Genomic DNA, 14449 nt, shown 5'->3' with positions numbered 1-14449 from the left:
TTATTCTGTGTCCTGTACTGGGCCTGCCTCCCCTACCACACACACCCCGGGGTCTGGGGAGGTCACTGCAAGGTGGCAGCCATGGGCACAGAGCTGCCCCTCAGGCTGCCCCACCCCCACCCCCTGCTCTCCCTACAGGTGGGCAACCTGGGCCTTCTCTTCATGCTGCTCTTCTTTATCTATGCCGCCCTGGGCGTGGAGCTCTTTGGGAAGCTAGGTGAGTGACTCCTGAAGCAGGCCTGGGCTTGGGGCAGGGTGGTGGGGTGGGGTGGGTGCTGGGTGCTGGGGGAGGGTCTTGACGGAGTGGGGAGGCTTGACCCCGGCAGAGTGTCACATCAGGGTCTTTGTACTGGGGAGATGCCCCTGCTGCAGGCCCGTGAGGGGATTGGGGGTGACCCTCAGCCATCTACACCCTCCCCCGGGATGGGCAGTAGCTCTAGAGAGACACTCACCTGGAGCTACCTGCATACCCTAGGCCTGATCCCCAGCTGTCGGACCTCCCGAGATGGCCCCTGTGCTGGCGCCTGTCCCGAGGCAGCACCAGCCCAATGAGCAGAGGGGGCAGGGCACAGGCCGAGGGCAGCAGCCCAGGCTGAGCCAGCCCTGCACAGGGTTGGCTTCAGAAAGTGAGCGACCTTGGGGCCTGGCCCTCACCCCTGCGTCCTCTCTCTCAGAACCTGATACACCAGTGACTGATACACCAGCTCATGTGTCCCTCCCTGAGCCTCAGTTTCTCTGTCTGTGGGCTGGGCGCCTCCAAGGATTGGGGATCCTAAGATGAGGCCTGGAGGCTCCGGGGCAGGGTGGGTGCGGCAGGGGACTCTGCAGTGGGACGGGGCTGACCTCTTCTCTCCTCTTAGTCTGCAATGACGAGAACCCATGCGAAGGCATGAGCCGGCATGCCACCTTCGAGAACTTTGGCATGGCCTTCCTCACGCTCTTCCAGGTCTCCACTGGCGACAACTGGAATGGGATCATGAAGGTACCCGTGGGCAGGCTGGGGAGGGAGCAGTCGGTCTGGGTTCTGGGGGTGAGGGTCCTGACAGCTAGGGCTCTTGGGCCCCCTGCCTGCCCGGCGCCCTGCTGCACACGGGAGGGGACTGCAGGGCACCTGCCTGGGGCTCCGCAGCGCAGCGAGGCGGAGAGGAGCCCAGAAAGCGTTCTCTGCCAACCCCTGCCTGCTGCTCTGCGATCAGTGCTCGGATCTAGGGGACACGACTCGCCCGGGGCCAGAGGGAACCGGGGGCCCACAGCCCAGGGCGGGGGGCTGCAGGCGGTGCCCCTCCTTGCTGTGGCCCATGCCCTGGGCCTGGACTGGGCAGGGCGGCAGGGCTCACGGAGGGTGGACATGAGCCCCCCACCGCGGCCCTCATGGACCCTCACCCCCGGGGCAGGACACGTTGCGGGACTGCACCCATGACGAGCGCAGCTGCCTGAGCAGCCTGCAGTTCGTGTCGCCGCTGTACTTCGTCAGCTTCGTGCTCACGGCCCAGTTCGTGCTCATCAACGTGGTGGTGGCCGTGCTCATGAAGCACCTGGACGACAGCAACAAGGAGGCCCAGGAGGACGCCGAGATGGATGCCGAGCTGGAGCTCGAGATGGCCCACGGCCTGGGGCCCAGCCCGCGGCCCCCCAGCAGCTCCCCGGGGGCGCCCGGCCGAGGCCCGGGCGGGGCGGGCGGCGGTGGCGGGGGCGACCCCGAGGGCCGTCTGTGCCGGCGCTGCTACTCTCCGGCCCAGGTGGGCAGGGGTGCAGAGGGCGGCACCACGGGGCTGCAGGGGCGCTGGGCCTCCGAGGCCTCGGGCAGAGACCTTGGTGGTTTGGGGCCCTGCCCTGCTCAGCTCCGTTGAAGGGGTGACCCCTGTGCCAAGGGGGTCGGGCCCCGCCCACCCCGCAGTCCCCGGACCCGGCCGATAATCCCGCCTGTCCCCACCCCGTCCCCGTCCGCCTAGGAGAACCTGTGGCTGGACAGCGTCTCTTTAATCATCAAGGACTCCTTGGAGGGGGAGCTGACCATCATTGACAACCTGTCTGGCTCCATCTTCCATCACTACTCCTCGCCGGCCGGCTGTGAGAAGTGTCACCATGACAAGCAAGAGGTAGGGTCAGCCTCGGAGGGAGTTGGTACCTCGTTTGGGGTGGGGGGGCAGCCTGAGGGAAGAGCCTGGGCCGACGTGACCATCACTGTTCAGCTTCAAGGGGACTCTGCGTCTGCCAGTGGGCCAGCTTTGGAGCTCATAGCCCCCGGCCACCCAACACGGGCCTGGCACTGTGCCGACTGTGACACCCTCGTGTTGTCCTCTCCCCCTGCCCAGACTGGGCCCCCTGTGCATGGTGGCATGGTGTCCGTACTGGCAGATCTCTGCACCTCTGACCACCTGCCTGTGTCTTTCTGGAGGACCAGGCTGGCCCCATCCCAGCCTCAGGGGTGACATGAAGTGGCCACCTCTCCCTGCAGGTGCAGCTGGCCGAGACGGAGGCCTTCTCCCTAAACTCAGACAAGTCCTCCTCCATCCTGCTGGGTGATGATCTGAGTCTCGAGGATCCCACAGCCTGCCCAGTCGGCCCCAAAGACAGCAGGGTGAGCGGTCCCAGTGGGTGGCTGGGGCTGTCCCTGCAAGCTGACACTGCTTCTTGCAAGTGCGCTGAAATCTGAGCGGCACTTGCTGTGTGGCAGGCCCTCATCTCTTGTTGGTCAGATGAGGGCAGTGGGGCTCAGAGAGGTGGAGTGATTTACCTGAAGTCACACAGCAACAGGCCCAGCCAGGGCCCCCAGGCATGGCATTCTGTGGCCTCAGCCGCTCCCTGTTTCTTTGGATATTTTTTATTCATTTAATGGGGGTTGTCCCAGGCAGGACAAAGTCACCAGTGGTTGGGGTACGGGGGTCGGTGTGAGGCTGAAGAGAACCGAGAAGAGTCACACCAGATGCAAGCACTTATTGTGTGCCAGGCATTTGTACTCTGTCTCCCAGCCCTCCCCCCCCCACCTTTTTTTAAGATTTAAAAAAAAATTATTTATGAAAGACACACAAAGAGAGGCAGAGACACAGGTAGAGGGAGAAGCAGGCCCCCTGTGGGGATCACGCCCTGAGCCGAAGGCAGATGCTCAACCAGTGAGCCACCCAGGTGTCCCTCTCAACTCTTGGCATTAGGGATGATCTGGTCCCATTTAGCACTTGAGGAAATGGGGGGGCTCTGAGGAGCGGAGCGGCTTCCCACCTCACACAGCTGGAATGGCAGAGCAGGGAGGCCAACCCTGGGGCTGGCCCCCAACCTCTACCCCTGAGGCAGGCCGTCTGGGGAGGCCTGGAGGCTGGGAAGGGCCACTGTGTTCATCTTGCAGACTCGGGCAGGAGAGGTGTGCCGCTGGGCTCGTGAGCTCAAGGCCGAGCTGTAAGAGGAGCTGTGGAGGGGGTGGGCCCTGCCTGGCCTGAGGTAGGGATGCGGTGGCCCTGCAGAGGACAGCCTCTTTCCCCCAGAGTCCCAGGACAGCCTGGGTTTTGCACCACTGTCCCCTGGGGCCATGCTCCATCTGCTCTATCTTCCAGTCCACTCCCTGCCCTCTCCAGCACCCCCCAACAGCTGGTAGCTCCTGTACACCCCCCCACCCCGCCCAGCCCCTTCCTGCATTTCCCTGCACCCTTGTGCTGCTCTTCCACATAGGATGTTGGAGTGAGCCAGCCACTCCTGGGCCTGGTTGGGCCTCGGCGAGTGTAGTGTGGTATTTATTCTAGACTCGTGGGGGGGCGGAGGGGAGGTCCATCTGCCTTGGAAGGGGGCACTGAGGCAGCTTTAGAGGAGCTTGCTGGGTGTAGGGGTCACTGGGCAGCAGGGCTGAGGAAGGGCTGGGCCCAGGGAGTGCCGGAAGGACTGCCAGGCGGCTTCCGGGTGCTAGACCCAGGAAGGAGGGCTTGCTCTCTTCCTCATGGATGTGGAAGCTGAGGCTCGGCAAAGGGAAAGGGCCTGCCCATGCTCACAGGGAGGCCCCTGCAGCCGCTCCACCTGTCTTCTGATGCCTTCACCAACCTGGACTTGACTTCTGCACTGGGCCCGTGTCTGTACCAGGCACTTGGCTACAGAGACAAGGGAGACCCTTGGGATCTCAGGGCCTTGTGAAGAATGAGCAGGAAAACTGTAGCCTGCCTGGGACACCAGAGTGGGCTTCCTGGAGGCGGGGCCCTTTCACCTGGGTTCTGGAAGATGACCATTGTTGGCCAGGTGGAAGAGGCCAGGAGAAGGCCATCTTGGGCAATGAGAGTGGCCTGAGCAAAGGGCTGTGGGTTAGGCTCACTTTATGGCAGGCTCGGCCTCTGTCCCCCTGTCACTACTCTAACCCATCCACCTCCCTTTCCTGCAGGGTGAGCCAGACACACCTGAGCCCATGCAGGTAGAAGAGGTGGGCGAATGCTTCTTCCCCTTGTCCAACACGGCTGTCTCGTCGGATCCTGAGAACTTCCTGTGGGAGAAGGAGGCGGTCCCATCCAATCCCGTCCGGTCCTGGCTGAAACAGGAGAGCAGCCGAGGTGAGGGGGGGAGCCCCCCGCCAGCTCCCCACAGCCCCACTCTCTGGCAGCTGCTCCAGAGAGGCAGGCTGGCTGTTTTCCTTAGTGTCTCTGCCCAAACAATTATATTGAGTCCAGAAAGAACCAGATGGTAACAGACAATAAAAGATGGGGCTCTCAGGTCTGATATAACAATGATGAAAGATCAAGAGCCAGATAATACAGAGAGGTGAGATGATAATCATCTAGCAACCTGGTCTAATGGGAGATTCATGCTGAGCTCCTGGGAGCTGTGGTGAAAAGGGAAACCCATCACACAGAGCTCTCATTAAGCAGAAGGAAAGCTGCCAAATTATTGCGGTATTTTTCTAGAGCTGAATTTGAGAGGTGTTTAATCCCACAGATCTTCACACAAGGTGATGCTGAACAACAGAAAGCCAGTTGTAAAATGTCCTGAAGTTTATCCTTCGGGCCTATCCTCAGCATCTTGTGTTTGTGCTCTGGGCTTGGCTGGGCTGTGGGCACGAAGACAGAGGACCGAGTTCACTTGTTCCATCCCTCGGGCTCAGCTTCACCTCCAGGCCTCTGAGAGGGTGATGGGAATCCGGTTCCACAGTACTGGTTGGGGAAGAGGGCAGAGAGATGAGTTCAGCAGTAGAGAGGTCCCCCCCACCCCAAGACCCTGAGCTCACCCCAGGTACTTCCTGGGAGGCCTGGCTTCGAGCACCTTCCAGGAACTGGAGGTGGAGAGACTTTTCCAAGGACTCTCCCTAAAGCCAAGGGCTTGGTGGCTGAGGTGCCAAGACCCCAGACTTCCTGGACCAGAGTCAGGGTGCAGGACCCAAGAGCCATTCTGATCGAAAGCCATCCCCTTTAGCTAAGCATTCATCTGTGTATTCCTTAAGTAATAAGATGACATAGAATAGGAACCCGTCCTCCTCCCTACCTCCTCACCCCCTGCTGGGGACATTCAAGCTATCCAGCCCCTTTGACCCTGTCCCCTCTCTACCCCTAGCAGAGCAGACCAGACAGGTCCAGCAGCCTTCTATCTGCTCTGCCTGTCCAGTGCAGTGCCCACCCTGCCTGCCATCCCGGAGGGGCCCCCAGGTTTGGCTGCACCGTGTGAGGTGTCAGGCCCCGGGGTGGCTAATCATAGCAAGCGTCTGCTGTGCCCCTTGTCCTGAGCTGGGAGCCCCACAGCTGCTGCCTGTTCTTATAACCTTCCCTCCACTCTACCCTCTTGAGGTAGGCCTGGTTTCCCTGTTTTGCAGAGGAAGGAACCCAGGGGTCCTTGAGCCTGGGTCCACTGGCTCCAAAAACTTGTCTTTGCCCAGTGGCCAGGAAATCAGAGGGTCTGGCTCAGTATTTCTTTCTGGCTTTTGCAATGGAGACACCAACTCTCAGAGAGGGAGACTGACGCATGGTTTCACAGCCACCAGCCTGAGCCCGCTCCCTGCTCTCTTCTGCCTCCCCAGCTGCACCCCCGAGTCCCTTCTCCCCGGATGCCTCCAGCCCGCTTCTGCCCATGCCTGCGGAGTTCTTCCACCCTGCTGTGTCTGCCAGCCAGAAAGGGCAGGACAAGGGTGCTGGCGCTGGGACTCTCCCCAAGATCGCCCTGCAGGGCTCCTGGGCATCCCTGCGGTCGCCGAGTGTCAACTGCACCCTCCTCCGGCAGGTACGGGCACCTCCCCGTCTCCAGGAGCTTTCCTGGCGGGGGACATCTGAGTGGGGCCTTGAGGTCCAGGTGGAGATGGAGGGGCCAGTCTGGGGGATGGGAGGTCTGGCCTGCAGGGCCAGCTCTACTGCACTGGCCAGGGCTGCCTCCTGGGCATGCAGAAGGCACGGAGCACAGAGCAGAAAGGCCAGCAGAGCCAACAGCCCCACGCGTGGGTGGGGTTCCCTGGGCTCAGGGAGAAGCAGGAGCTGCCCTGGCTCCCACAGTATGGTGGAAGCAGAGCCAGGCCTAGAGCTAGTCCACCTGCTGACCCCAGCTATGTGCCAGGCTGTGTGCCAGGCTCGGAGGCCACAGCAGGCCACAGAATATGAAATCCCCCTCTCGTGGCTTACACGGTATTATTCAGTGTAGGCGTTGCAGGGCTGCGAGAGGAGAGATGGTAAGCCAGAACACGTGCGTAAAGAGCATAGTCTTTGAGAGCGACACATGCTAGGGAGGACACTGCACCAGGAAGGGGCTGTGGGGGAGCAGGTCGAGGCGCTGGGAAGGCCGTGAGGGGTGAGGTACAGGGGCGTCTGGCAAGAGTTCCAGGCAGCAGTGGCGGGTCTGAGGGGTGGGGTGGAGGGTGGGGAGAGTGAGGGGGGCATGGTGGGAAGAAAGGTCCCGGAGGCTGGAATGGGGTCCTCAGGCCAGTGTGGGTGCGCTGCGGCGGGAGGCGGGAGGGCGCGGAGCCCGCCAGCCGCCAGCAACCCCGGGGTGCGGTGCGGTGCGGTGCGGGGAGCGAGGAGGGGCCGGGCAGCGCCCCCCAGCAGCGGCCTGCAGCCCCCGCCTCCCCCGCCCCGCCCCAGGCCACAGGGAGCGACACGTCGCTGGAGGCCAGCCGCAGCAGCTCGGCCGGCAGCCTGCAGACCACGCTGGAGGACAGCCTGACCCTGAGCGACAGCCCCCGGCGCGCCCTGGGGCCGCCCGCCGCCGCCGCCCCCCCGGGCCCCCGCGCCGGCCCGTCGCCCGCCGCCCGCCGCCCCAGCCTGCGCGGCCGCGGCCCGTTCAGCCTGCGGGGCCTGCGCGCGCACCAGCGCAGCCACAGCAGCGGCGGCTCCACCAGCCCGGGCTGCACGCGGCGCGACTCCTTGGACGCGTCGGACGAGGAGGGCGCGGGCGGCCGCGGCGGCGCGGGCGGGGAGCCCTCGGAGGCGCTCAGCAGCCTGTCGCTCACCGCCCTGTTCGCGCCGCCGCCGCCGGGGCTCCCGGGCGCGCGCCGCTCCAGCAGCACCAGCAGCCTGGCCGCGCCCGCGCCCCGCGCCCCCGCCCCCGCCCCCGCCCCGCCCCGCGGCCCGGCCCCGAGCCCCTCCTCGTCCTGGGCGCCGGAGCGCAGCAAGGCGGCGGCGGCCCCGGCCCCGGCCCCGGCCCCGGCCCCGACGGCCTCCCCCGAGCCGCAGCCCGGCCCCGGCCCCGGCCCCGGCCCCGGCCCCGGCCCGGAGCAGCGGCAGGCGGGGGCCGCGGCGGGCAAGCGGAAGAGATGAAGGCCGCGGGGCGGGGCGGGGGCGCGCCCCGTCTCACCTTGTCTTACCTCAGGGGCCGGGGGCGCACCCCGGGGTCGCGCAGGGGCCGGGCCAGGCCGCCGAGAGGGGGGCCCTGGCGGGTCCGGGTGAGCCGAGCCCCCGCCGCGGCCCTGCCCGTGCACGCGGGCGCACACACACATATATATATGCATATAGAGAGAGAGACAGACATATATATTTATTTATTTTTTTTACCGAGAGCTTATGATTTCCAGAAAGTGCTAAAGTTGGGGGCGGGGGTGCGGGCCGGCCGCCAGGCAGGGCTTTTGCCCGACGCTGAAGGACCCGGCCGACCTACCCCAGGGCAGGTGGTCCCGCGGGGGTGTCAGCAGCCGAGCTCTTTGGTACGTCCCCTGGGCTGGGAGGAGCGGAGGAGATGCTCTCAGGCCTCTGAAGTTCCTGTGGCTGGGGAGACAGGCTCCCAAGAGGTGAAATTCAGGGTGCGTTCTTTTCTTTTCCTTTAACGAAGAAGCGCCGCTAAGATCCCCCCCCCGCCCCCACGTATCGGGGTGTCTGTCTTGTTCCTGACTGTCTAGTTGTTGTGAGCAGTCTTTTGTAGATGCCCCAGAGCACACTCTTAGTCAACCAGTTAGATGTATTTCTTTAGAAAAATCAGAGGTGAATAGTCGTAATTTCTTAGGGCAGGGGTGGGGGGTGGAGGGCAGCTCGGGGAGGCTGGGCAGGGGGCTCAGCCAGGGGGCAGGGCACCTCCAGGGGTGGGGGTCTGCTGTGGCTCTGCCCCCCCCAGGAAGACCGAGGGTGGGCACGGAGGCAGCAGGAAAGAGGAGGGGTAGAGGGTACTGAGCAGGGCGGGAGATGCCTGGAAATCAGGGGGGCCCGTGGTCTGTGCCGGCTGATGCCCTGCGGGCGCCCTGGGCTAATGCAGCCAGCGGTGGCTGGTGGTCGTTTCTTACCACCTTTTATCCTCCAGGTGGACCCTGAGCCAGGAGGTCATGCCCCCCCACCCCGCGGGCCCCCAGGCATCTCTGCCCCCTCCAGTGGAGTTCAGGGGAAGGAGTTCAGGGAAGGGGGACCTGACAGGATTGTAAGCAGGGGTGGGGGCACCTGCTAGCCCTGGGACCAGCCTCACTCCCCTGCCCCCCATCATTTTCACAGGCTGCAGATCAGGTTTCACTCTAGCCGTGCTTCCCAAGTGGGTGCACAGATGACTCTTTTTTATTTGAATAGTTATGCATCCCCCCCCCCCCCCGTATTTATTAGGAAATAAACAGTCCATTGAGCCCATGACTTCACAGACATTGCTTAGGTCAAGGGTAAGTTTTCAGAAGTGATTGGATTCAGGGTCACCTTAAGACGATTGGGAACGTGGTGGTACAGGTGGTCTGCAGACAGGCAGCGCCCTGGGGCGGGAAAGGCTGCGAGTTTGGGAGACGCTACACTTCCAGCAATAACCAGGCCCTTTGCCTTTGTGGGACCTCCTCGGAGATGGCTTCAGCTGGGCCCAGCTGCAGGGACCTGGTCCTCGTTCCCAAACCCTGACCTTACAGAACTTGCCTTCGGGTCAGGCTGGCAAGTGGAACCGGGTGGTTGGCTGCGTGGATGGGCTCCGGGTGTCTTCTGGGTGCTTGGGGCCTGGGCACTGCTGCAGAGGGAGGAGGCAGCGAGGGACGCAGGCTTGGTGGTCTGCTGAGCCCTGCCCTTAGGAGCTGGTGGCGGGGTGGGGAAGGGTGGGCAGGCCCACTTCCCACACGAGGAATTGAGCCCTGGAGAGGTTAAGGTGGCTGGCAGCCCAGGATCCCTCAGTGCCCTGGCAGCAGAGTCTGCAGTCCAGCAGGGGGCCAGAACCTGATTATGTGGGATGTGGAAAAGCGCACCCAGCGGTCAAAAGGCGTGGGTTCAGAAGGCAAAACCTGCCCGGGGGTCTCTGCTGGCACCACGGCTGGGCCAGCATGGTGGCCAGACCCGCATCAGCCCTTGAACCTCGGGAGCTTGGCTCTCCTCCCCTAGAAGTGGGGGTGGTGGGCCCCTGGGAGGATACCAGGTGATCCCCGAGCACTGAACCCCCTCCCAGGATGCAGCCTCGGTGGGGGGGCTGTTGGGGAGCAGGTAGGCCTGGGGTCGCGTCCTCCTTGGCCCCAGCCCACCTTGTGCTGCTTCCCTTGCCATGTTGGGTTGTGACAGGGGTGCTCATCCGGGGAAGAAGAGGGCGTAGGGAGCTCTGTCTCCCCCTCCCTCCCCGCACATGCACGTGAGGTGTGCACGTCAGCGCGTTCCTGGAGGGACATGAGTGCTGGAACTCCGGAGGGGAACGTGTGACCTGGAAAGACCAAATAGAGGACGGATTGGGGCTCAAGGGTTGGCCTCTGACACCTGTCAACAGCGTCCATTTTAATGCGTCATCTTTAATCTGCGTGGCAGCCCTGAGCGGTGTGCCCTGCTGTTCCACGCACGGACCGGGAAGTGACTTTCCCGGCGTCACCAGGTGATAAGCGGCTGGGCAGGGAACGCATCCTGGTGTGTCCCACATGAAGCCATCCCCTTACGCTGAACCGGTGTCCCCGGATGAGCAGACACGTGGGGAGGACAGGCTAGGCAAAGGGACTGGCCCGAGCGGAGCTGACAGGCTAGAGCAGGGTGTGTCTAGCGGTGGGAATAGCTGAAGGGAGAGGCTGGCTTGGGGGGTGCGCTGCGGGGCTGTGGTCGTGGGAGGTGGGGCGTATTCCTGGAGGGCTCCGGATGCTGTTCCCAGGCCCTTGGCTTTGTTTCTGGGAGCACAGGAGTTAGGGGGTCAGGGGAGCTGTGACTGGCTGGTTCGGACAAGCCAAAATGGATAAGGGTTGGGTGAGTGGCCCCTCTGCCCTCCTGATCCTGGGACCTGTTCATCACAAAAGCACAAACTTACCCTAACTCACACAGATCTGGCCCCAGCGAGAGTGGGGAACTTGGTGCCCGATACCCCAAGCCATCTGTTTGCGGGGCTGTACAGAGTGGTGGCTGCAGGCACCGTGGCATCTGCACAGATGGACCTGTAACCTGCCGGGGCCAAACCCTCTTCCTGTCCCCTGCCCGGCCTTCTTTGCACCTGGCAGCCCCCTAAAGAATGAAGTGGGCACAGTATCAGCCTGTCGGCCCGTCTTTCCCCCAGATCCTTCCCGTAGAGCCTTTTGTTTCCAGGGCCACCTCCGGCCCTCTTTGCTGCGTTGTGTAAGGGCTTGGGGTCTTAGAAGCCGCTCTTTAGCCCAGATACACATACTCTTTTTGTCCTCGTGCAATAATCAGTGTTCCTGGTGGAGCCTGGGCTTAGCTGGGGCCTGGGGGCCTTCCTCCTCCAGGAAGCCCTCAGCCTGGCCCTGCTGCCGTGACTACCGCACTCCGAGTGGCTGTACAGTTTCTATGGTGTGAATGAACTTCCCTCCTAGTTGCTGACGGCACTGGTCCCTGCTGGCCCAGATGGCCCGGGCATAGAGAAACCAAGTGGCAGCTGCCACCATGTTGTTTTGAATAAAAACCCAGAAGCCTATTTCAGAAAATTTCCATGTGCCTGTGCTGTTCTTTCTTTTGCACGATGGGTGCCGAACTGGGGGCTTCCCCGGGGTGGGCTGGTGATAGGTTCTCCATTATGTTCCAGCTGTGGGGCCTGGGTGTCTGGGACCTAGATTAAAGCCACAGGGAAGAGTCCTCTCACAGCTGGGGTCTGCTGGGCTGGGGGAGGCAGAGCCTGGCTCTCACGCTCTGGTTCTGTAGCTAAGATGCTGGAACTGTGTGGGAGGGTCACACGGGAGTAATAGTCTATTTACCTTTTGCACTGTTAACGGAATTCCTATTATGAGTATTATTAGGATTCTCTTGGCTGCAAAGGACAAAAACCCAACTTGAATGAGCTTAAGAATATAAGAAAAAAAGCCAGAGAGATGAGAGAGAGAAGGAAAAGAGAGGAAAGAAGAAAACAACTTAGTGGTTTTTTTTTAAAGATTTTATTTATTCATGAGAGAGAGAGAGAAGCAGAGACACAGTAAGAGGGAGAAGCAAGCTCCCTGCAGGGAGGCCGATGCGGAACTCGATCCCAGGACCCCGGGATCATGACCTGAGCCAGAGGCAGATGCTCAGCCACTGAACTACCCAGGTGCCCAACTTAGTGGTTCAAGTAGCTAAAAACCCCAGAGGTAGTGTTGGCTTCAGGTGCAGTTGTATCAAGGGCTCCAGCTATGTTCCTAGGACACAGTCTCCACCTCCTGGATCTGCTTCCTTCTACATTTGCTCCCCTCCTCTTCTAGTGGCCACCAGCAGCCCAGGCCTGGGGCCTGTGTACCCATCCCCAGGTGGATGAAAGCTTCTCTCCCTGGCGGTCTGGCAAGGTCCATGGACTCTCATCAGTTGACTTGGGCGTGTGCCATGGAGATGTTCTGAATGGCCAGGCGTGAACTCTGGGATCCAGGGATGGGGGTGACGCACCTGCCTAAGAGCAGGAAAGGGACAAACTGCCCGAGAATGATTGCTGTGCACTTGCTGGGAGGAGGGAATACGTCAGGCCTGGCACTTTGTCCCTGGGGAGGGCAGCTGTCACTGCTGTCCTCCTAGGTGAGCCAAGAGGCCCAGAGAGGTCCAGACATCAACAGACTATGAGAGCAGAACAGCCAAGCTGATGGCCAGAGGGCCTCCCTGTCCCCACCAGCCTCGTCGGGCCTCTTGTCCCCCTTATGTGGCCTTTCTCTGCTCTTCAGGGACATGGCCGGACAGGGACGGGGGACACCAGGATGGGGTATGACCTCCAGTGCAGGAGCTCCATCGTGGAGGCCCCGCCCACTCTGGAGGACTGGGTGAGCTGAGGCCACGCTTAGTCCTCTCACCCCCATGCTCCCTGTTTTTGCCTTGTGACCCCCTTCTGGTGGCTGCTGCTGCTCTTGGAGCTGATAGAGAAAGGACCATCCAGGATCCTCAGAGGGACCGGGACGCTGTGTTCCAGGCTGACTGCCAGCCCTCACAGAGCACTGGGCTTTCCTGCTCTGGGGGCCTCAGGGGACATCTCAGCGGCCTTTCTATCCGGCATCTGCCTCCTTGCAGACAAAGCAGTGGGGCGCAGGGAGCGAGGGCACACCAGGAGGCTCATGCACGCATGAGGCCTGCACACCTGAGCACAGGCACCCACATCTGCTACGGTGCCTGAGTCTGTGAGAGCAGACCCGGCTCCAGCTCCTGGGCTGCCTGCCTTCATCCAGACGGGGATCTCACCCTCATTTTCACGTGAGAAAGCTGGGCCCGGCGGACCCCTACCGAGCAGGCCACGGCTTGAGTCCAAGTGCGGCCCACGCCTCTGGACCGCAGGACCCTGGGCCAGCCAGCTCCCCACCCTGAGCCTCATTCCTCACCTGTGAGGCTTGGCTTAACCTCCCAGCTGGGGCTCTTGGGCCAAGAGGTCCCCCTCCTGGGGAGGCCCTGGTTCCAGCCCCTGCTCTCCCAGCCCCTTGAGACAGTGCTCCTGGATTTCCCCACCTGGCACCTCCCAAGATGGCCTTCCCCAATCACCCAGGCTCCTGCCAATAACCAGGGCACCGGCCTGGACTCCTCGCTCTGCGTTGGGCTGCCTTTCCACCTGCTGTGACCTCTCCGGAGCACCTTTCCTCCTCTCCCCACTCTGCTGCCTGCTAAGTCTCATCGTTGGGGGTGACCCTGCATGGTCACAGACCTCCCAGGGCCAGGACCAGCTCCATAGCCCCCAGCAGCCAACACCGTGTTCCCACCAGGCCCAGGGGACCCCTCACTTCTCCACGGCTCTGGGCCACCCATGAGATCAAGTCCTGACCCCTCGGTGGGCACACCCCCATCATCGCAGCTCCCCTTCCAGTCTTCACTCCTGTGGTCCCCGTCCTCCTCCTGCCACCTGTTCTGGGACGCTTGCAGCAGACCTGCCCTCGCCTGTCCTTTCCCAGGCCTTTCCCTCCCTCTGAGGGCCACACCCCTACCCGCAGCCCAGGCCTCTCTGCCTGTCACCTTGCCCCTCTGCCTGCCAGAGGAAGGGCCCAGGTCTGGGTCAAGAGAGGCAGGTGTACAGGGCCCCCTGCTCAGCGACAGACCAGAGGCCTCAGCACGCTCTGCTTCATTCCCTCCACTAATACTTGTGAGGATGAGGAGGTGACTAACAGTAGCTGGTGGGCCCTGAGCAGCTGGGTGCTGGGGCCACAGGGGAGAGCCCAGTGTGGCCCTGCCTGCAGTTCCTTCCACGTGGGCCCCATCCACTGTGCCCAGGCCCCACTGCTGGGGTGACCAGTGTCAGGGACACAGGCCTCATGGTGGTCACCCCTCGGCTGAGCGGTGTACTCTTTCTGTCCCAACTCTGTCTCAACACTGCCTTGGTCCTGAACACCTGAGCCTACACCCCATGTTCTATAGGACCAGGCCCACCTGCTAGCCTCACCTGTTCCCTTTCTCCCCCTCCCCCAGCTAACTCTTACTTTTCCCTTCAAGTCTCATCTCAAATGACACTTCTTCCAGGAAGCCTCCCCAGCTGTTCCATGGCTTTGTTTCCTGATTGAGTCCCAACCCTGAAGGTGGGGACCATAGCCCCTCCTGCCAGCCCAGAGCTTGGTGCCAGGCTGAGCCTCAGCAAATGTCAGCTACGTGCCTGAGTTTTGGAAACAGAAGAGATTCTGAGGACCAGTTAAACCCTTTCCTCATTTCTCTACGAGAGGAAACTGAGGCCCAGAGAGAAAGAACCGTGTGCTCTGGGTCACACAGGGAGGCCGTGCCAGGGA

The 14449-nt window shown here is 62.3% G+C and overlaps 1 protein-coding gene across 1 annotated transcript in view; it reads left to right on the top strand.

Annotated features, from left to right (window-relative positions):
• CACNA1I (calcium voltage-gated channel subunit alpha1 I) overlaps positions 1-7700 on the top strand; it is a 112396-nt gene extending 104696 nt beyond the window's left edge. Inside the window, exons 30-37 of the mRNA XM_072842667.1 lie at positions 139-217; positions 861-982; positions 1395-1739; positions 1953-2099; positions 2459-2581; positions 4358-4523; positions 5978-6177; positions 7026-7700. Coding sequence (XP_072698768.1) covers positions 139-217; positions 861-982; positions 1395-1739; positions 1953-2099; positions 2459-2581; positions 4358-4523; positions 5978-6177; positions 7026-7700 — 1857 coding nt within the window. The remainder of the gene's footprint in view (positions 1-138; positions 218-860; positions 983-1394; positions 1740-1952; positions 2100-2458; positions 2582-4357; positions 4524-5977; positions 6178-7025) is intronic.
• Positions 7701-14449: the final 6749 nt, after the last annotated feature.

The sequence above is a fragment of the Canis lupus genome, chromosome 11 (assembly GCF_048164855.1).
Source record: "Canis lupus baileyi chromosome 11, mCanLup2.hap1, whole genome shotgun sequence".
NCBI classification, from domain to species: domain Eukaryota; kingdom Metazoa; phylum Chordata; class Mammalia; order Carnivora; family Canidae; genus Canis; species Canis lupus.
Note: the sequence above shows the minus strand (reverse complement) of the source record. Positions and strands in the feature narration are given on the sequence as shown.